Source organism: Dipodomys merriami, unplaced genomic scaffold (assembly GCF_024711535.1).
Source record: "Dipodomys merriami isolate MVZ:Mamm:240054 unplaced genomic scaffold, mDipMer1.0.p SCAF_7, whole genome shotgun sequence".
Taxonomy (NCBI): Eukaryota; Metazoa; Chordata; class Mammalia; order Rodentia; family Heteromyidae; genus Dipodomys; species Dipodomys merriami.
In genome coordinates this window covers 1,233,971-1,257,622 of record NW_027206290.1, presented here as the reverse complement: position 1 = coordinate 1,257,622, position 23,652 = coordinate 1,233,971, and the positions used below count along the sequence as shown (strand labels likewise).

General features: G+C 35.2%; 1 protein-coding gene across 16 annotated transcripts in view; it reads right to left on the bottom strand.

Annotated features, from left to right (window-relative positions):
• The window catches only part of Lrrc7 (leucine rich repeat containing 7), a 486,949-nt gene that overhangs the window by 277,482 nt on the left and 185,815 nt on the right, over positions 1–23,652 (bottom strand). For all 16 annotated transcript variants that reach the window (XM_070006786.1, XM_070006787.1, XM_070006793.1 and 13 more), the window contains exon 3: positions 9,064–9,266. In XM_070006786.1, coding sequence (XP_069862887.1) covers positions 9,064–9,266 — 203 coding nt within the window. The remainder of the gene's footprint in view (positions 1–9,063; positions 9,267–23,652) is intronic.

Sequence of the window (23,652 nt, the reverse complement as noted above, 5' to 3'; positions counted from 1 at the left end):
ATGTGCTGCTGAGGAATGGAACCCAGGGCCTCATGCCCTGCATGTACCACCAAGCATATTACCCACATTGATGGTTTCTTCTCGATCTTATTACAAAAGCGGGGGCTGTCTGCTTCTCTCAAATGTAGCTTTCTTGATTCCAGTACAGCCTGTGTCTTTTTGTCACTGAAGTTTTGCTGCTATAATGATTATATCCAGTTCCTGCATTTGTTTCTCTGTCTTCTCATGTATTTTCATGGGTGTACAAATATGCTTTCATGTTATTGATCTTAAAAAACAAAACACTACCAAAGAGTATCTTGTCAAACTCTTCCCTCTATCTTTCCTCATTTTCTCTCACAGCAAGACTTCTTTAGAGAGATGTCTATATTATCATTTCCTCTTCAATCTCCTTCAATCTCATTTCACCTTAATATTGTGAAGACCACAAGTGACTTCCACACTAGTGAACACAATGTTCCCTCCTTTGGCATCTCATTATCTTCATCAACCTCTTAGTTTCTACCTTTTTCAAACACTTTCTATTTTTTCTTGGCTTCCATGACAACACATGCTTTTCTCCTACATTGCCAACAACGCTTTCTCCTTGTTCTTCTCCTTAACAGAAAATCTTTTTAAAATATCCTTATTTCACTAAGGCATTCATTAACATGTCTGGTCCTTTTCCTGCAAAACACAGTAGGAAACACTTCTCTCTCTCTTCATTTTTGGTAGTAGAGTTGAAGCCACCCATCTCTCATCTGAATAATGACAACATCCTTGAATCTCTTTGTTTCTACCGTTGAAATATCAAAAGGTATCCTTTTGTGAGAATGGTATTTTGTTAAACACTGGGTCATTTCATAATATTGTTTTTCTTTAAAGACCTTTGTGGCTACTAGAAATAAAATTGTAAAGACACCCTACTTTATGTGAACTCACAGGATCCTACCCTCCCACCTCCCCATGGTTTCTCCTATCCTTTTTCTTCCTTCTTACTTATCACACATTTCAGTTCTTTGACTCAGTCACACTCATTTCTAGTTGGACTGGTCCTCTTTTCCCAGAATATCTCTTCTTTGATCTATTTCTGGCCATCACTAATTCAGAGCGCAAAATAAAAAGTTACTCCTTAAAGGTGGATTTATTGTCCTTCCAATGTAAAGAAACTTTCAAGATATGCCCTGCTTTATTTTATATAATGTTTGCTACTACCTAATGCTTTCTTTTAGAATTGCTTATTCATAATTTTATTTTGCAGCTAAGTAGATTTTGAGACTAGAAATCTGTTGGCCTCATCCAGTGATGGTTCACTGGTATATAGGATCCTGCCTGTACATAGTTGATACTTAAGAAACTTTTGCTGAATGAATAAATTAATACATTGTTACATTTTACCTAAAATTTAAAGATTTGTATAGTATCCCCCCCAAACAAATGGGTTATTTAATTGATTTTTCAATGCTATTTGGGTGCCATTTAGAAATAAGTGGAGGCATGAGGAAGTCTTCAGTTGAATGACTGTAAGACAGTTCCAAAAATGTCTAGGGCAATACAGAGGTCAAGGTCATTCATCATCACACATGAGAAAGTGGCTGATGTTATGTTTCTTAAAGAGTAAAACATTTTTAAATGCTTATTAAACCAGAAGATTTTCTGCAGCAGAAATGATTTTTCTAATCTGCACTTCATATCACTCTTTCAAGGCCTCTGGAGAATCCATTGACAATATTTACTCATTGGGATACAACATGTTCAAAAAGTAATTATAAAAAAAGAATAGAGAATGAGTCCATGGCAATGATTTAAAAATAAAATTTTGTTATTTTTGTATCACTTATGCATATACATGAGACAGTTTCATTCTGGATGTGGTTATTTCTATATAGAAAAGCTCTGTACTTTTGGCACAGGAGGACAGAACGATGCACTCTAGATGTCTATAAGGGAGGGAGAAGTTCATTTTTCACTTTTATTTAACAGGGGTCTAAGGAAAGCCCTTACATGGTATGCTTACATGAAAAGTTATAGACAATTGTGTTTATGAGAAAGGCAAAGCTTGAAGGATTATTGTTGATGCAAACTATAAAACGAGGCAGGTTTATCAAACAAGTAGCAGCTTTTATGTTCTGCATTTGCAGTTTTAAGTCATGCTTAATTTAGAGTAAACCATTTGATATTTCTTAATCATGACAGTGTTTAATCAACTGTAGTTTCTGTCACTTCATAAAGAAGTAGGAAAAGTTAAAAAAATCAATGATCATTCATCTTCTGATAAACAACATTGAAAACTATGAATTGTCACCCCCCTCAAGTTTTCACCTTAAATTTTGTTGTTGCTTTCTAAAGAATTATACTATTATACTACTATAATAGACTCTCTGTAGAGCCCCTTATATAAAGTTAAAGCCCCCCAAATAAGCACTAAGAAATGTTTATTTGCAAGAGAAGGGTGAGACAAAGGGAAGATGGGTAGAAAAAATGAAATGTTGAAGGGCTAAAATGTAGTCAAGAATTCATTATATATACCTCCAGAGTAAGAAAAATAAAGGAAAAAATGGCTAAAGAGGGTGTGTGTAAAAATGTTAAAGGGAGTGACACAGATCAAGATGCATTGTATTCATAAACTGCTTTGCTAAATGGCAAAAAATAATACATATCCTGTGAAATTCAGAAAAGTGAAGGAAGGGTTTAGTTGGGAAGGGATGGGTGAGAATATTGAAAGGGGTGACACTGATCAAGACACACTGTATTCATATGCTGCTCAGCTGCATGGCAACTCCTTGGTACAATTAGATAATAAAAATAAGATAAAAAGATAATTTAAAATATTTTTTAAAAAGATGATAAAATATTTTTAAATAAAATAAATAAAAATATTTCTGTTATTCTTTCATTTACTTTAGTCTTCTTGAGGAATAAGCAAGTGTCTTTAATGTCAAACCATTTTATTTAAAGGTAAAACAAAACACGGCCTTTGACTAATCAGTCTTTTTTTTCCCCTCTTCTTTTATTAGCATAAATTGATTGTACAAAGGGCCTTCATTGAGATACTTATGCACATGCATGTATTATGCTTTGATTAAATCACCTCCTCTGTATTGCTTTTACTTAGCCCCCTTTCAATTTAAGAGTTTTTAGTTGCCTTAATTATGCTATTTTAGGTATATATAATATACTTTTATAATATTTATTCCTCCCCCCCAGACTAACAAGTCTTAAGTTGCAATTATCAGAGAATGAAAAGAAGGAACAACAAAACTGATTGTATGATCTGTAGAAGATGGAATATCACAGGTCATCAGTAGCTCAGGCCTGTAATCCTATCTACTCAGAAGCTGAGATCTGAGAATCCAGGTTCAAAGCAGGAAAAACTGTGAAACTCTTATCTCCAATTAATCATAGAAAAATCAGGAAGTAGCACTGTGGCTCAAGTGGGAGAGTTCAGGAACAGTGTCTAGCCCCAGAGTTCAAGCCTTATGACTGCGGAGGGTCGGGGCGGGGCGGGGTAGGGGGTGTACAAAAAGAGAATGCCATTTTTTATTTCTTGTGTGGAATCTATTTCCTTGTTCTGTTAGATCTTTGACCTTCCTTTTAAACTTTCCCTCATTCCTTACTATTTGGAGATGAAGTAGGAATCTTAAGCATATGTCATGATTATATGAAAGTCTTTGGTGGTAGCTCTTCTCACAAGAGCAGGAGTATATGGACTAGATTGTCACTGTGCTGCCAATTCTGAGAATCAATCTAGAACTTTCTTAATTCCATCTTTCACTTTTCCAGATAGTTTGCCACTGACTAAATGAAGACACAATTGATATGCCTCCAGAGAATGACCAAGTTCTAAGAATACATACAGCCTTATATCCAAATTAAACATACTTCCTGATAAAATTATTTTCGAATATCTGCTTGACTGTCTTATATGTTACTGGTTTTGTATCCACTCTGAGTGTTTTATGGCACTGATTACAAATCAGAACTTCAGCTTCAAGCCAGGGAGTTTAATTAATTTAGTGAAATGCTCAAGATTTCAATAGCAAATATCTTGGAAGACTGTAAATATCCAGAATTACTTTTTAACTACTATACAGCAAGTAACTTATCTTTCTGCTCCTTAAAACAAGTATGCTCTGTCATGTGTAAAAATTTAGAGCCGAAGCTGTTGAGATGTTACACTCCTCTCATTGATGGAGTCCTTTGCCTTCATAGGCACAATGAATATGCCCAATTTTATTGCCATGAATTTTGGGAGAAGCCAAGTACCTCCTAGGCAAAATCCAGTGGTAGCTTTCTACTATCACTTTGCTTTTCAAGTGATTTTGTTAGGTCCTCTGTAGGTTTCCAAGGTCATTTCTGGACCCCTGGAGTTAACCTTATCAAGAGGAGAATGACTCTTCAGTCATCTCCATTTCTTACCTCTCTTCTGAGTCCCCCACTACACTTTGTTCATTGCTTTAAGTACTTTCGCTTGGATATTTTTTATTTGATGAAACAATGCCAATAACCAAAGCATAACCAGATATGTCTAGAAGAAATTAAGATGGCTAAGAATCCAGGAAGCACCTGTAAAAAACTTAGAAATTTGTCTTGAAAAAAAGAAGTGTAAGACAAAGTGTAAAAATATTTTAATATATTTGAAAGATTGTGATACTAACTCTGGATGCATATTTCTTCATCCACGAAAGGCATGCTTTAAAGAATAATTGTATCAACCTGAGTTCTTAAAGTTTCCTCTTCCTTTTTTGTCTTTCTACCCCTTTTCCTTTTTTCCTCCTTTCTTTTATATCTTTTTCTTCCTTTTTATCTTTTGCATACCTTGGTATAATTTCTCTAATTATATTAATGACTAAAATTTCTAGAAAATAAAATACCTTTGTTATCAAATTTCAGGCTGCCCTAGGTCTCAAAATTAAGTTCTAAACTTCGAAAATACTTTTGGAGCAGATTTTAAATGGAAAACTTTTGAAAGTATGGTAATTCAAATTTGGATCTATTCCTTTTTGGATATGGTTAAATTAACTTAACCTATTAAGTTCACTCATGAAGTATTATAATTTTGGACACATATTACCCATTTTAAGATAATTTATCTTTTCTTTTCCAGAGTTGTTCACTATTAAGATATTAAGATTTTACTTTATTATTTATTCATGGTACTCTTTCCTATTATATATATGTACATATATATATATATTTCCTATTATATATGTTTATATGCATCTATTACAGTTTGCTACTATGTCTACAATTTTAAGTTCTTATTTCAAAATAACAAAGTAGCATTAGATAATGAATTGTGTGGACATCTAGCTATGTGTGTGTTTGAATTTTTACTTTTTACTATAAAAAATTAAGGAACACCGAACTATTCCTAATAAAAATAGTTTCACATGTTTCAAGTCTACTTTTGCCTATTTTCTGACACACTCGACATATCTTCTCTAATGTTGTTAACCTTGACTTTTTGTTCTCTATCTGCTGCATAACACCTTACATTAGAGATGTAAAACCAGTTAGAATACTCACTGCATAAATTAGTAAAAAATAAGTAAAGAACAGCTAAAAGATAAGAACTTTTAAAATCATAATACAATATTGGGTATAAATGTATATTTATCATTCAACAGATCTGAAACTAATACCAACAGAATATAAAGAAAATGCCAAGTGCCAGTGGCTCATGCCTGTAATCCTAGTTACTCAGGAGGCTAAGATCTGAGGATCATGGTTCAAAGCCAGCCCAGGCAGCAAAGTCTGCAAGACTCTTATCTCCAATTAACCACCAGAAAACCAGAAGTGGCGCTATGGCTCAAGTGAGGGTGCTAGCCTTGAGCTGAAGAGCTCAGAGCTAGAATCCCACGACCAACCAAAAAAAAAAAAAAAATATATATATATATAAAGAAAATGACAAGATAAAAAATCCTTTAATCTACCTTTGAGGATTTAAATTCCCAGAGAGGTTAATAATTTGTCTATAAGTCATGAAAAGACTTTATATATAGTCATTAGTTAAGAACAACTTTTCCTTCTAAAGCAAACATTGTATAGCACTTTGTAGTTTACATTGATTATTGTAATATTCTACATTGTAGAGTACAATAGCCACCCATTCTTACTATGAATCATATCACCAATGGGTGGCTCACTATTCCACCCCAATATGGTTAAGATCATTTTTCTTGCCAGAGTAGTTTATTCTATAACTTGTAGTTTCTTGACTCAATAAGAAATGTGCAATACAAATAATGTCAATGATCTATTAGGACAAATTGGCTGAGACTATTAGAGGAGACACTTCCAGGTCCACAGAAAGGTTTTTATTAGTCAGATATTTCTCTCTTTGAAAATTTAGTGAATTTAGAACTGTCACAACCATTCTTCCACCTTGAGGAAAATTAGAGATAGAAGTTTATTTCACCTAAAAAAAGTAAAATAAGTCAGTCTGGATCTTGTGCTGAGATGAATCTTCCACTTAAGTAAACATAGTTCTTCTAAAAGTTCTCTATTACTTCAACTACATAATGAAGCTTAAGTTATTTTTGGTTCTGTTTCTTAACATCGTTTTTTTCTTATAATATGCAAATATATCCATATGTTGTTATGATCATATCTTATATGTCTTATAACGGGGCCTTGAATTCAGTGCCTTGCTTTGGTAGACTCCTGTAGTACTGTGGAGCCACATCTCCAGCCCTGCTTTTCATTGATTATTTTTAGAATAAGATCTCATTTTCTGCTTTGTCATGTGTCTAAATCACATTCTGCCTACTTTAAGCTTCCTGTCCTTTATGGTATTATACTAATGTACTACCACAGCAACCAGCTATGCTACAGATTGAGAAGTGGTCTTGTAAACTCTTCTGCCCAAGCTAGTCTCAAAATACAATCCTCCCAATCACAGCTTTCCATGTGGCTTAGGTTACAGATGTGTGCCAACAGCAATTAGCCATATTATATAATTTTTATAAAAAATTGAAATCTAATCTAGCATTCTCTATATTATTTGGCAAATCTCAATTAGTCTGGTATAAACAACAAAAAACTTGTACTTATATCTTTAAATTAGAATGAAATACTGCATTAATGGTTTAAGCATTTATTGTTTTTGCTAATCTAGTCCCATAGTACCTGACATTCTCTGTAATGTTCCAATAGTCAGTAACAAAAAAATATACATATCCACTTAGCCACATGCATGTCTATGTACAGACAAGGAAGCATAAAGTTCCATTCTACCTTCCTATAGTTTCTTTTTTTTATTGTGAAAATACTGTACAGAGGGGTTATAATTACATGGGCAAGATAATGAGTACATTTCTTATCAAGCATTGTAGCCTCCTCCTTTGTTTCCTCTTCCCATCCTTTCCCACCCTCCCCCCACCCCTCCACCCAATTTTCCCCACTGCCTCCCTCCCTCCCCCCTTCCTAGAGTTTCTGTTCATCTAGTTTTCTATTTGATGCCCAACTGTGATAATAATCCACATGATCAACAACCTTTAAGGTCTCAGTCAACACTCCTCAGCAAAGATCCAAGATGAAGCATACTGAAGATAGACTTCCAGTGCCAAAAAAATAAAGTAGATTGCAAAGCACACCTTACATAGTTCTTAACTTAGTTCTTAACTTTGAAGTGTCATGTAAACACCATCATTTATAATGCTAAGTAAAAAATTATTCATAATTATTTTTGATGAGCACATTAACATATAAAATTTTGATAATGAAGTTCAAACGTGTATTGTAGAATATCTTTTTTTCTGGTGACTGAATATGTAATAGACTGCTTTTAGCATAAGCCAGGGAAATGTAACACATTTTGTTCTCTCAGTTGCATATGTCCTTCACGGGAACATTCCTGTTCACTACTTGTTCTAAGTGATTTACATCAGTGGTTGTTAAGAACCACTTAGTTAGACTTTAACCTCTCTGCTGTGTGGCTTGAGTCTACTTTAACTAATCTCTTACCATCCAATCTGGTCTTCAAGAGAGAAGATAGTCTCCAGAGACCTTGCTTTTCTTGCATAACACAGTGTTAATAATGGAAATTCAGAAGCATGCAAAGTTCATTAGTTAAAATAGTGTATTTTTTACTAGTTATATGCTATGTGAATTCACTGTTTCATTGACTATTCAAATACTTAAACTCTAAGAACTTTGTATGTTGTTCACAATAGTAGTATTTGTAGGTCTGTGTGAATAAAAGCATTTCTCAGATGTAAAACAGAAGTGTAATGTTTTAAAACAATGTCACAAATCGTTTAAATAGGGATACAGGTGGACCCATTGCAACAATGAGATGTATAAGTCGTTATGTCAAAAAATGAACTTTACAACTTTGGTGGGGGGGGGAAGAGGGAGGCGGGGAGGAAGGGGGGCGGGGGAGAATAGGAAGGGATGGGAAGGGGAAACAAAGGAGGAGGCTACAATGCTTGATAAGAAATGTACTCATTATCTTGCCCATGTAATTGTAACCCCTCTGTACAATATTTTCACAATAAAAAAATAAAAAATTAAAAAAATAAAACAATACATCAAAAAATAAAAAAAAATGTCACCTTAATGTACAATATATTTTTTCAGTTCTAGAATAGAGTATTGTATTTTCATTTTTGCAAATGTAAGCCTTTGGTATCAATCCCTCAAATATTATTTTTGTGCAGATCACTTTTTTTTTTTTTTTGTCGGTTGTGGGGTTTGAACTCTGGGCTTGGGAGCTGTCCCTGCGTTCTTCAGCTCAAGGTGAGTACTGTACCTCTTGAGCAACAGCGCCACTTCTGGTTTCCTGGTGGTTAATTGGAGATTAGAGTCTCACTGACTTTCTTGCCCGGGTTGGCATTGAACCAAGATCCTCAGCACTCAGCCTCCTGAGTAGCTAGGATTTGTGGGGATAAAATAACAAGGCATAATTCATAAAATGATTTTCATGTGGTTCAGTTTGTTATTAATATATCACATTAAATTATAAATGGAGTGGTATTGAAATGTAATCAGAATATCAGGGAGGTAATATAATTCCAATAATTTTCCAATTACCCAGATGAAATACTCATTTACAGTATGCTTCGAGCTGTCAACAATTACCTTGGGTAGCTCCTCAATTTGATTGGCATCTAGATAAAGCTCCTCCAATGTCCGCTCGAAGTTAAAGACCTCCTTTGGCACCTGTTGAAGGCTGCAGTGGGAGTAATCTAACACAGAGATGATTTCTTCTTCACCTCGGAAACATCGGCACGGCACCAGACGGCCAATGATTTTCCGTTTGGTGGTCATCTCCAGGCACTGCACTAGGGAGAGACAAAAGACAAGTATTTAATTAACTGCTTTCCCAAAAGCATTCTTGTAAAATCTTTAGCACTTCCAAATGTAACTCTTATATATTTCCTGATTCTATAACACTTTAGATAGGTCACACACATGCATTATACCATTGAATCCTCAAGTAGTCCTATAAGATACATGACACATGTTTTATTCCCATGTAGCAAATTAAAAAATAGTGGGACCAGAGAAGTTGAGATATTCACATCATCACTTAGTTTTAAATTACAGAGTCAAAGTACAATCTGGTAGCACCCCAATGCTATTATCTTGCTTACATTCTCATTGAAAACATGGATCCATAAGATATTCTTTTACACAAATTACAGTGTAGAAAAAACTTCTAGAATTTGTTGGAACACACATTTTTCCTGCATTTTCAAAAATATTCAAAAGTTATTCCTAAAGTTTTTTTTGATCCACATATTAATTCTAGTAATAAAGAGTTATTTACTAGATCATTGAATATTAACTGGATAACAGATTCTTATCTAGACAGTGAATATAGCGATGAATCAAGTCTCTCTTTTTGTGGAGTTTATACTGTGTTGTTGTTCCAGATTAAGTTTGAATTGGTTATTCAGCATCTAACATTTGAAACAATGTAGGAAATTCTGTGATATACTGGACATATCTCTTTCCTATGTTTCTAGGGTAAAACTCACAAAATCTCATAAAACTGTATAGACAGGTATCATGGCACCTTCAAGAATGTATTTAATCTACTGTTTTTCATGTCATGATCTCCTATACTGCATGCTTTGAAGGATAGTGATGCATTTTATTCATCTTTGAGTTCACTTTGGTGCCTAACATAGTATTATTCTTGAACAACTGCAGAATTAACAAAGCAATGTGGATAAATAGATACATTAAAATTTTCCTCCTGATCAGTATCAACAGCTGACAGTGCTATTGAGAAAACCTCATTCTAGCTAGAAAGTCACTATCTCTATGACTACTATGCCCCCAGGAAGAGTATACACATTGCTTTCAGAATGTGTGTTATTTCTCCAGATATGAGGTGAATTCTTTAGGAAAATTTGTCTTCCATATTTTTAAATTATGACACTGATCAGGACATTGTGCCAAATGCTGAATTAGCATTATATGACCATTAATTTGAAATGTGCAGTTAATTTGTTCAATTGTTCTTATTTAGAATATAATTTCCTAGCTTAAATACAAGTTAGAGATTTTTATGTTAAAAACCAGATAAAATTGTTTTTCAAATTGCTTAGATTATGTCAAATTTGAAGACAATCAGGTAGTACATACTTAAAGCCTGATAATTTCAGACTAAAGCCATTGTTATTCCTCTTTTAACTTCTGAAAGTAATTAAAGAATGTTATGAGGTGAGGTCCATGAGTAAGCATTTATATTTATTTATACATGGTAATCTTTAAAATGTCAACTACAAACATTAAAAATATGACCTATTTTCATCATTACCTTAAAACTCTAAGTTTCATACTTTCCATTTCTGTAAGTCTGACTGGCAAGATTTTTAAACTATGATTTTATCTGACTTTGCTTGAAATTCTGATTGTTAGACTGATGCATTTATATCTCTACCTTAGATCTACCACATTTGGAGCATGCTTTAAATGACTCTGGTGAATATGTGATACCTATTAGGTACCCAGTAAATGAGTGTTTGCAGTTGCAAAGGTTAAATCTGATTGCTTAGACTGGTAGCAATGAAAAAGAAGAGAAATAAAGAACTAGGTAGGTAGTTAAGTACACTTTCACTTGGTGGTGTATTAAATGGGAGAGGACAAGGGAGGCTGAATGGGAAAGGGAGATGTCAGGTTTTTGGTTTGATTAAGTAGTAGCCACGTTGACAACTCAGGAATAGTGCCACAGAGCTGATCTGATACCCATCTCTATGACTCAGGATCAAATCAATTGTTCATGGTCTTTTGTTATCCGGAGTCTCACACATCTGATTGTGCTAGACAATGTGGCTATTTCTCTAGGTCTATTTGTTTTAGCCACTGAACAGCTCTTTAAACTAAAAATAAAGGGAATAAAAGGACACTGGGGTCTGCACCTGGACCATTTGGTTGATGTTTGCTGTACATCAGAACTCTGGGAATTCACTCAGTGTTTTTCCCTTTCATGTACCCAAATATAAGCTCTGTGGTCAACTTTTCTACTTCTTCTGTGCTCTCTGCATGTGCTGAACTGTTTTTCTGTATCAGCTTCTTCATCTACTCCATCTAAATTCTTAGATTGTACCTACACCATCTCATTTTCATTGACTGTCCATCCCATGATGCTCCTCTTCTATTTTCATTAACAAAACTAAAACGTTTTTCTTCCTGAGGGCATTGCTTCTCCCTACATCTTTAACAATGGAGGAAGACCGCTATAGATTCAAAGCTATTCCCCACAGGAAAGTCTGCGAGACACTTATCTACAATTAAGCACCAAAAAGCTGGAAGTAGTGTTGTAGCTCAAGCAGTAGAGTACAAGCCTTGAGCACAAAAGCTCAGGGACAGCACCCAGGCCCTGACTGAATTAAGCTCTAGGTTCAGCACAAAAATAATGGAGTAAAGTATCTTTTTCTTTATCACACTTCTTCACATCACACTTTTGTGTTCAGATGGGTTATTTTTTCTTTTATCTTGCCTCTAGAAAGGATCACAAGGGCTCAATAGTTATATGCATATGATCATATAAGACAATGCTTATTGAAATGAATGCCAAGAAATGGAAACAAGAGTTGTTTTTTTTTAGTTTTTGCATTTTTTTCCTGTTTTTTTTTTCCTTTCTTCACTGTTTTATTTCTGTAGTTTTTGTCTTGGACATCAGTTTATCTGAGTTGGTGAGGGGAAGGGGAACTGGTGGGACAAAGGGTGAAACAATTTAACAGTGATACTCTCTGGAAATGAACTATACAACTTGGTAGGGGACGGGAGTTGAGAAGAAAAAGCTGGCAGAGAATGAAGGAGTGCCATTGTTCAAAAAGAAATAACTAGTATATGTCTGCATCAAGCAGAAAAGCTCAGATAAGTTGATGTTAGGGGAATGAACCCCAAGATAAGTATTCAAATGTTTTTTTTGTTTTTTTTCCTTTTATGCAATTGTTTCTAACATATTTATAAGATGATTTCTTTGTTGCTTTGTCTGTCCCTCCCCCACAGTATAACCCCTGCTTTCACTGTATTTGATGTTGGTATAATTTGTGGAGGGGAAGGGCAAAAACAAATCGTTTAACTAGGGATACAGGTGGACCCATTGCAACAATGAGATGTACAAGTCATTATGTCGAAAAATGAACTTTACAACTTTGGTGGGGGTGGGGAGGATTGGGTAGGGGGATGTGGGGGGAGGATGGGAAAGGATGGGAAGGGGAAATAATGAGGAGGCAACAATGCTTGATAAGAAATGTACTCGTTATCTTGCCCATGTAATTGTAACTCCTCTGTATGGTATTTTCAGAATAAAAAATAAAAATAAAAATTTAAAAAAGAAAAAAAAGAAATGTACTCTTTACTGTACTTATGTAACCGTAACTCCTCTGTACATCACATTTACAATAAAAATTTTAAAAATCACAGAAAAAATTAAAATTTTCATTAACATCTAGATTAAACAACATACAATACGTCTCAAAACACAGACTTTGTATACTAGCAGAGATATCATAAGAAATATCCAGGTTACAAGTACAGAGAGACAAAGTATAGAAAATTTACTGACAGAATATACAGATGTTTCTATGTTCAATAGGAGTTCCAGGACAGACTAGACAGAAAGAAAAGATGATATATGAATGAACAATGGCAGAAAATATACTGTAATTTATAATTGCTTATTTTTTTGGTTTTTAAATTTTACTGTAAAGACCATATGCAGAGGGTTATAGTTACATAAGTCAGGTAATGAGTACATTTCCTTCTGAACAGTGGCATACCTACCCTCATTCTCTACCAGTTTTTTCCCTCCCAAATTCCCTATTTCCCAAGTTATGTAGTTCATTTCCAACATATTGGCTAGTGGGTTTCACTGCTGAACTGGTTCACCCTCTGTTCTATGGTTTCTGTGCTCCCCTTTCTCCTCCCCAAATCAGAAAAACTGATATATAAGACAAAAGGCAAATAGATAAAAAAAAAAAAACAGCAACAGAAGGGAATAAATAAAAAAATAAAGAAATGAAGGAAAAAAATCTGGAAACAGTACAATCAAAAAACTCTTGCTTCAATTTCTTAGAGTTCATTTTGATAAGCATCATTTTGTTACATATGTTATATGATCATATAACATATATGGAATCAACCCAGACTACTCAGTGGATGAATGGATCAAGAATATGTATATAAACACAATAGAACTCTATGTTTCCATCAGGAAAAATGACATTGCCCCATCTGTAAGGAAATAGAAAGACTTGAAAAAAAATTATACTAAGCAAGGTAAGCCAGACCCAAAGACACATAGGATGTATGGTTTCCCTCATTTGTAATAATCAGAATGTGGCTATAAATCTATAAGTAAACCCAATGGATAATAAAGGAAAAAAAAATTAAACCTAGGCATGATTAAACGGCAACCTAAACATTCACACAGTGAGAAAAAAGGAGGATATTCTTAGGAGAGGATTGTAAGGGCAACAGCTAATAGTTTATAATTTAAGGAAACGACAGATCTATATATTCATAATCGCAATGTATCCTATGCATAATTAGCAAAATAAATTTGTGTCTAACTGGTAAAAAAGAAATGTATTCATTACCTGACTTACATAATAACTTAACTGTAATCCCTCTGTACACCACATTCACAATAAAAAAAACATATTGTGTCTAAACTTATAATCAGACTACAAAGAAAATACTTATCTTGTCAGAGATAAAAGATTTCTTTCTTTCTTTTCTTTTCTTTTCTTTTCTTTTCTTTTTTTTTTTGGTTGGTTGTGGGGCTTGAACTCTGGGCTTGGGTGCTGTCCCTGTGCTCTTCAGTTCGAGGCGAATGCTCTACCACTTGAGTTACAGCGCCACTTCTGGTTTTCTAGTGGTTTATTGGAAATAAGAGTCTCACAGACTTTCCTGCCTGGGCTGGCTTTGAACTGAGATCCTCAGATCTCAGCCTCTTGAGTAGCTAGGATTATAGGTATGAGCTACCAGTGCCTGACTGATAAAAGATTTCTGTACAGAGGAAACTAATTAGTCTGGAACATGTCACCAAACTTCTCTACCAGAGCACCAAAACTGGAGACAGAGGAATGCTGAGTGAGAGGCTGGGGCATGGTAACGTTCAGTGTACTGTCTGCTTAATCAAACTATCTTGCAAGGAAAAGGAGATATGAAGACACTTTAAGACCTTCAAAAACAGAACATTTCCCTTTGACAGACTTTCACTAAAATGGACTCTGCTTATTTTTTCACTAAAATGGAATCTATCTGAAAACAGAAAAATAAATAAAACATATAAGTCTTCTTTCTTTCATCCTGTAAAATCTGGGTCTCCTTGATGGTCCTAATGTCTAGTAGTAATACCTTGTTATTCTTGCTCTTATCACTCTCTAGTCTCTAGAAAACTTTTTTTTCCTATTCATTAAGGGCCTTGACATCTGTTCAAGAACTTTCCCAAGTATAGCTCCATCCATTCTTGATTTATGAACCCTGCACAAAATAACCTTAAACATTTTTGATGCCTCCTCCAACACAAATTTCTCAATAACTGGAAGTTAAGTAGTAACTCTACTCCTTGATTTCTAATTGGTAATGCTATTTCTAAATGGTAATGCTAAATGGAGATGCTATTTTTTTCCTACGAAACACTCACATACTTCTAACCAACCAAAGCACATGTATAAGTAGTATATTAAATTAAAAGGATCTATTTTATCATGGCTGTATATCACTGTAGATCACATTTTGTTTCTTGTGCACAATTTTGTTTCCTTTGAGTTACTATTTTTCTTGGGAATCTTATTTTTTTTTGGTTTTCTATGTATCTTTTACTAATTTTGTTTCCTGGCTCTCTCCACTTGACACAGTCAAGCATACATAATGTGCTTCCCCCTCCAGTAACCCTGTGGGTACTCTTGTCTTCTTGCTCCAGTCTGGCTGGACTCACACATAGTCATACTTTCCTGGGTCCACTGATAGCTGTATTCCAGGAATTACTCTTGACTATCATCCTACGAATTTTGCACTTGTTTCTTGTGCTGTATCTTCTATTTTCTGATTTCTATGACTTCTTCCAAGATTCATTCCTTCACTTTGACAGGATATAGCATCCATTAACTTTCAGAGAAAAGATTTATAGTAAGCACATTTATTGAGGCCTTGTGTGTCTGAAAATTGCTTTAATTTACCCACAAAATGATCGAAGGTTCATCTGAATATAGACTTTTAGGTGTCAGAAATACTTTTTCTTCATAAAAATCAAACATATCTTTATTTATTGTATTTTCTAGCTTGCGAGTAAACCCAATTTCATTTCTATTCAGAATCCCATTTCACACCCAATTTCTGCTCTAACAGAAAATTTTAGAAATTTATTTTATCCTCAGTTGTGAAAATTCATGACTATGTGATTTGTTGTGCATTAGAAAAAATTCTGTTGTGCCTCATAGGCTCTTTCGCTCTGGAAATGCTTTTTTTGTAATTCTGTTAAATTGTGTTTTGTTATTAACAATTTGTTTTTCTATATAATTCTTAATTATATGGATGACAGAATGGTTTCTTCCCATTATACTACAATTTAATATCTATTCTCTCATAAATTTTGTCTTTGTCTTTTGATTCTCTTTCTCTGGGAAATTTTCTCAGATTTAGTTTCTAAACCTATGTAGTAAATGATCTTTTATTAGCTTATGCCTTTCACTTTATAATAATTGAAAGTAGTTTCCTGACTGTTTCTTTTTCATAGTTCTCTATCTGTGTTTTACTGAGACATGTCATTTCACTTCTCTCAGATGTTACCAACTATATATATTTTCTTTCCTTTTTGTCCTTGTATTGCTCCCATTTAATTTTCTATTGATTTTGGTCTTCATCTCTCATAACAGAGGTCTTCCACTATTATCCGTTGATCCATAGCTATCCTCTGATATTGAGAAATTGATCTCTAAAATGCTAATTAGAATTTTTGTGTGCATGGCAAGTTTCAATGCAAAATGTTCTGGCAGAAAACCACAGAACATTTTACAAACTATGATGTATTTTCTATGCAACTTTGTACATGGAGATTTCCAGCCAGGTTTCCTCTTGAAGTATGTCTTTTTAGCTCCTTGTGTGGTGACTGGTGTCTCCAACATTGTAAGGATACTTATGAGGCCAATAAATTCATAATCCTTTGGGGGTACTTTATAATTCAGCAAATCATGTGCTTTGTAATGTGGATATACTTAAACTACATCTTCTTTCCACATCTCTTGAGTATTTGTTACAGGCTTTCACCTGATGAGGTGTCCTGCTTTCTCTATCCTTATGAGTGTGTACACATATTTTAAAGTCTTCTTAGTTTAGTGGACTCTTGGTTGAAAGAATAGATAAATCAGGAAGGGGGGAGATAACTTCCATATCTAAAAGAAGGTGTTCTTTAAATCTGTTCTGTCCTTTTCATCCACTTAGTCCATATGTTAGGAAATAGTTCCACATGGTTCTTGCCACAACCTTAACCACCTTCTTTTGGAAATATTGTGCCTTTGGTTCCCCTAACATCATGTGTTCACACTACTCATTCTCCTCAGGTCCTTCATTTTTGATCTTTCCAGAAACTGTTCCTTCCTTTATAGACACCATGATTTGTAATGTTAGTTTTACTAACTCAATTGCCCTTCTAATTGTATACTTTTTTTTCTTTATGGTTCTCTTCACCTTTTCTAGCTCTCACTTCATTTAATGAAATTAAATGGTAAGGGATGGCTATAAAAATTTTTTGTCTTTAACTCAGATTTATTTTCTTCATCATTTCTATTCTGTGTTTTCAGATCATTGCAAATATTATGTTTAGAGTAGGTGTAATGTTCTCCAAAGGTAACTTGCACACCCTCACCATCCACAGCTTGGTTTCTGGAGCCAACTGGTTGTCTGGGTGGCCCGGGGCCCATTATTTTGTCACCATCTGCTAACTCATATATAAAATTGTAGAGTGTATCCAGAGAATTTAGAATTAGATCTTCAAGTTTCAAGTATTAACTGTTAACAACTTCCACTCATGAAAACTATTTATGCTTCTAATCTCTGAACCTCTGTACCACTGACAAAGTTTCTCAAGTCAGAAACCTTAGCATCATTTTTGGCTCCTCTCATTCCATGTTTTTAATAACTGCCAAGTATCAGTCATTAAGTAAACTAAACATTTCCTGAATTGAGCCTAACTTTTTTGTTGTGGTTGTTGGCTATGGGTCTTGAATGCTGGGCCTGAACGCTGTCCCCTCAGCTATTCAGCCCAAGGCTAGTGGCTATATTTGAGCTACTACACCACTTCCAGTTTTCTGAGTGGTTTATTGGAGATAAGAGTCTCACAGACTTTCCTGCCCAGGTTGGCTTTTAACCGCGGATCCTCATATCTCAGCCTCTTGGGTAGCTAAGATTACAGGCATGAGCCACCGGCGCCCAGATGGGCGAACTTTCTTAATCTCAACTGTCCACCAGCCTATCTTAGCTATAAACATCTTTTGCATCTGTGTCTCTATTTTCTTGTTGTTTCCACTCACAGTACAGTAACCTCATGCAAACGCAGACATGAGTCCATTGCCCTCTTGCTACAAACTTTTCAACAACTCCTTGCTACTGTCAAAGTAAAGTCCACAGATTATACTATGGTCCACTAATGCCGATATGATCCTGCTGTCTGGCTCCTGTTTCCCTCACTCAAACTCATATCCTGCTCTGCCTGGTCAAGTTCTACTCTTCTTTGAATTCATGTCTTCTTTTACACACTTAACACTACACAATTCCTTTTATACACTATGTATTATACAGCTACACACTGTAAGTCATTTTTTTTGGGGGGGGTCCGGTTGTGGAGCCTGAACTCTGGGCCTGGGCACTGTTCCTCAGTTCTTCAGCTCAAGGCTAGAGCTCTACCACTTGAGCCACAGCACCACTTCCGGCTTTTTTCATTTTGCTTATGTGGTGCTGAGGAATTGAACCCAGGGCCTCAGAAATGCAAGGCAAGCGCTCTACCACTGAGCCACCTTCCCAGCCTCCTGTAAGTCATTTTGATCACAGTTTAATTACTCATTCTAAAATAACCTGTTCACTAGATTGAAAGCTCTTTCAACGTGTATATTTCTGGTAATGTCTAGTACCAAGTTCAAAGTATTTTTATAAACTATATTAACCACAAAAGTAATGAATATGGGAGCTGAAAAGACTGCAATTATTTTACTAGTACAGTCTTTGAAAAACTTCAAGTAAATTTACAGTCTATCATCTTAAGAGATCTTCTTTCATGAGAAATAAGTTCATCCCATATTTTAGTGAAAAGATAATTAAAAATTATTGCCTCTGTGATGTGTATAAGATCACATAGAATAATTGGTAGACTCAGACTTGTATCTCACAACCTTTTACCTGAAACTACTGTGTTTTTCCAGTAGCAGGCTGAAATGTCCTGACAGTGATATATACAGATTCACAGTTGATCATTTACAAAGTTGTAAATGTACAAGGAATTATTTTCCTTCCTTCCTTCTCTCTCTTCTTTCTGTCTCTCTCTCTCACTCTCTCTCTAACACACACACATGACAGTGATCTACACACAAAGTATTTTTTAGGTGTAAAGCAAAAGGAGAAGGCAGAAGTGAGGAAAATAATATTGCTGTTCTTTTCTCACATGAGTATCAAATATTTTTTTGTACTGGCCTTTCTCTTTAATTAAAATTCATGTTTTATAAATTTATAACTATTACGCATCTTTTTGTATGTTTTTATTGTAAAAGTACTGTAGAGTTTCAAATAATTTTTAGTATAATAAGGAAGAAAATGTAGTAATATAGAGTGAAGGAAATCATATCCAAAATTGAATGGAGCACAATACAGTAGAAATCATGAACACATACATACTTGATATACAGGATCATATATTGGCTGTTTTTTTCTCCTGAATAATAGCCACAGCCCACTATACAACAAAATCAGATATTTTCTCATTTTGTAGCAACCTTATGTCTAATATCACACATCCTACACATCAAAATAGAAGTTTTTCTGAGTAATGTGTGTGGCTTATTTCCACAATCCTAGTATTCTGAAAGCTGAGGCTGTAGGATTGCAAATTGGTGGTATTTGATTATATAGTAATATTGTGTCCAAAAATAAAAATGCAACTTTTGTATTTTTGTATTTTTGTCAGAGAATGAAAAAAAGAAAAAACATATATATATATATTATTTTTGTTTAGTCTTTTTTTTATTGTAAAGATACTATACAAAGGGTTACAGTTACATGAGTGAGGTAATGAGTACACTTCCTCTTGAACATTGTTACCCCCTCCATTGTTTTTCCCCTACCATCCCCTCCCTACCTCCCTTCCCAGAGGTTCTTTTTTTTTTTTGATTGTGATTAAGTGATTACATAATTTCCAGAAATTCACAGTATTGTGGAATAATGATGCTCATTTAAAGTCACAAGTTCATTCTAACTTTCCTGGAGCAAATTGTCTATCACAGTCTGTAATATATAATGGTGCTCACATGTTATATACCATATCTATGATCAGCAGCATGGGGATATTTAGTAGTGGTTCAACCAGACGAGTGGGAGTTCTTTGTTTCTTAAGTCCTGTTAGTTTTGTCATATCACCTAACATTTTGGATTTAGCATCCACTTATCAGGGAGACCATGTACCGTTTGTCTCTTCATTCTTGGCTTACCTCGCTCAACATGATTCCTTCTAGCTCCATCCATTTTCCTGCAAATGCCATTATTTTGTCATTTCTAATGGCTGCATAATATTCCATTGTGTATAGATACCACAATTTTTGGATCAATTCATCTGTGGTGGGGCATCTAGGTTGTTTCCATATCCTAGCTATTACGAACAGTGCTGCAATAAACATGGAGGTGCACGTGTCCTTGTATATTGGTTCCTGTTGTTCAGGGTAGATGCCTAGAAGTGGTATGACTGGGTCGTAAGGGAGGTCAATCTTTAGCTTTCTAAGGACCCTCCAGACTGCTTTCCAAAGTGGTTGTATAAGTGTACATTCCCACCAGCAGTGTAATAGGGTTCCTCTTTCTCCACATCCCCTCCAGCATTTGTCGCTGGCTGATTTGTGGATGTGGGACATTCTGACTGGGGTAAGGTGGTATCTCAGGGTTGTCTTTATTTGCATTTCCTTCACCACCAGGGATGATGAACATTTCCTCATGTGTTTCTTTGCCATTTTTATTTCTTCATTTGAGAAGTCCCTCTTTAGTTCCCTTGCCCATTTAGTAATTGGTTTGTTAGGTTTGGGAGGGATTAGTTTCTTGAGTTCCCTGTATATAGGATGTTAACCCCTTGTCTGATATATTGCTGGTAAATATTTTTTCCCAATTAGTTGGTTGTCTTTCTAGCTTGGTTGTGATAGCTTTAGCTGTGCAGAAGCTTTTTATTTTAAGGTAGTCCCATTTGTCTAGTCTCTCTCCAACTTGTTGTGACCCTGGGACTCTGTTCAGGAAGTTCCTTCCTGTGCCTATTAGTTCAAGTGTCTCTCCTACTCTGTCCTGCAGTATTTTCAGAGATTCAGGTTTAATGTTAAGGTCTTTAATCCATTTTGAGTTGATGTTGGTGCATGGTGATAGGCTGGGGTCCACTTTTAGTTTTCTGCGTGTGGCTGCCCAGTTTTCCCAGCACCAGTGGTTGAAGAGGCTGTGTTTCTTCCATTGTATGTCTTTGGCTCCTTTGTCGAATATCAGCTGGCTGTAGGCCTGTGGATTTATTTCTGGATCTTCTATTCTGTTCCATTGGTCTTCGGGTCTGTTTTTGTGCCAGTACCATGCTGTCTTTGTTATTATAGCTCTGTAGTAGAGTTTGAAGTTCGGCATGGATAGCCCTCCCATATTGTCTTTATCCCCTAGAATTGTTTTGGCTATTCTAGGTCTTTTGTTGTTCCATATGAATTTTTGGCATGTTTTCTGTATTTCAGTGATGTATGTCATTGGGATTTTAATAGGAATTGCGTTGAATTTGTATATTAGTTTTGGAAGTATTACCATCTTTACTATATTAAGTCGGCCTATCCAGGAGCATGGGATGTCTTTCTATTTCCTAGTGTCTTCTGCAATTTCTTTCTTTAACTTTTTATAGTTCTCATTAAATAGTTCTTTTACATCTTTGGTTAGGTTAATTCCTAAATATTTTATTTTTGGGGAGGTTATTGTGAATGGGGTTGCTCCCTTTATTTCCCCCTCTTCCTGTACATTATCAGTGTATAGGAAGGCAACTGATTTTTGTGGGTTTATTTTGTATCCTGCTATTTTGCCGAAGTGATTTATGATTTCTAAGAGTTTGGGGATGGAGTTTTTGGGATCGTGGAGGTATAGTATCATGTCGTCTGCAAAAAGGGATAGTTTAACTTCTTCTTTCCCTATGTGGATCCCTTTAATGTCTTTTTCTTGCCTTATTGCCCTGGCTAAGGGTTCTAGGACTATATTGAAGAGGAGTGGAGACAGTGGGCATCCTTGCCTTGTTCCTGATTTTAGGAGAATTGGTTGTAGCTTTTCCCCATTAAGTATAATATTGGCTATCTGTCATAAATGGCTTTTATTGTTTTTAGAAATGTTCCTTCTATTCCTATTTTCTCCAGAGCTTTTAGCATGAATGAATGTTGAATTTTATTAAAGGCCTTTTCTGCATCTGTGGCGATAATCATGTGATTCTTGACCTTGGCTCTGTTGATATGTTGGATTACATTTATTGACTTACGTATGTTAAACCATCCCTGTGTCTCTGGGATGAAGCCTACCTGGTCATAGTGTATTTTTTTTATGTGTTTCTGGATTCTGTTAGCTAGAATCTTGTTAAGGATCTTTGCATCTGTGTTCATCAAGGAAATTGGCCTATAATTCTCCTTTTTGGTTGGGTCTTTGCCTGGTTTGGGGATGAGTGTGATATTGGCTTCGTAGAATGAGTTTGGGATAGCTCCCTCCATCTCTGTTTCTCTGAAGAGCTTGAGGAGTATGGGTATTAGTTCTTGTTTAAAGGTCTTATAGAATTCTGCTGTGAATCCATCTGGTCCTGGGCTTTTTTTTGTTGGAAGACTTTTGATAGCTTCCTGTATCTCATTATAGGATATTGGCTTATTTAATTGGTTAACTTCTTCTTTGCTCAGTTTGGGCAACTTGTATTTCTCTAAAAATGCATCCATTTCTGCCCGATTTTCTTTCTTTAGAGAGTATAGCTTTTGAAAGTAGTCTGTTAGAATTGTTTGGATATCTTGGGTATGTGTTGTGATGTTTCCCGTGGCATCCCTAATCCTATTAATATGGGTTTCCTCTCTTCTTTTTTTAATTAATCTAGCCAATGGGTCATCAATTTTGTTCATTTTTTCAAAGAACCAGCTTTTTGTTTGGTTTATTTTGGTTATGGTTTTCTGATTTTCTAATTGGTTATTCTCTGCTCTTAATTTGGTTATCTGGCTTCGTCTAATAGCTTTAGGTCCCATTTTTTCTTGTTTTTCTAGCTGTTTTAATTGCAACATGAGATTATTTACTTGATCTGTCTCCATTCTCTTGATGTGGGCACTGAGGGCAATAAATTTGCCCCTCAGGACTGCTTTTGCTGTGTCCCACAAGTTTCTTTGTGAGGTGTTTTCATTTTCATTGAGTTGTAGGAAATGCTTTATTTTTTCTCTGATCTCTTCTGTTACCCAGGCTTTGTTAAGGAGTGTGCTGTTCAATTTCCATGTATTAGAGAAATTTCTGCGGTATGCTTTGTTATTGAGAGCTAGCTTGATTCCACTGTGGTCAGATAGGATACTGGGGATTATGTCGATCCCTTTGTATTTGCTTAAGTTCCTTGCATGAACTATGATATGGTCTATTTTGGAGAAAGTTCCGTGAGCTGCTGAGAAGAATGTGTACTGTGTTGTTTTAGGGTGAAATACTCGGTAGATGTCAGTTAATTCCGCTTAAAGTATGGCCTCTCTTAATTCGGTAGCTTCTTTGCCAATCCTCTGGTTGGTAGACCTGTCCTTTGGTGAGAGTGGTGTGTTAAAGTCTCCTAGTATTATCGTATTGGGATCTATTTTATTCTGTAAGTTTGAGAGCATTTATTTGACATATCTGGGTGCACCAATATTTGGGGCATATAAGTTGATGATGGTTATATCCTCCTCTTGGATTGTTCCCTTTATTAATATGTAGTGTCCGTCCTTGTCTTTCTGTACTGATTTTAATGAAAAG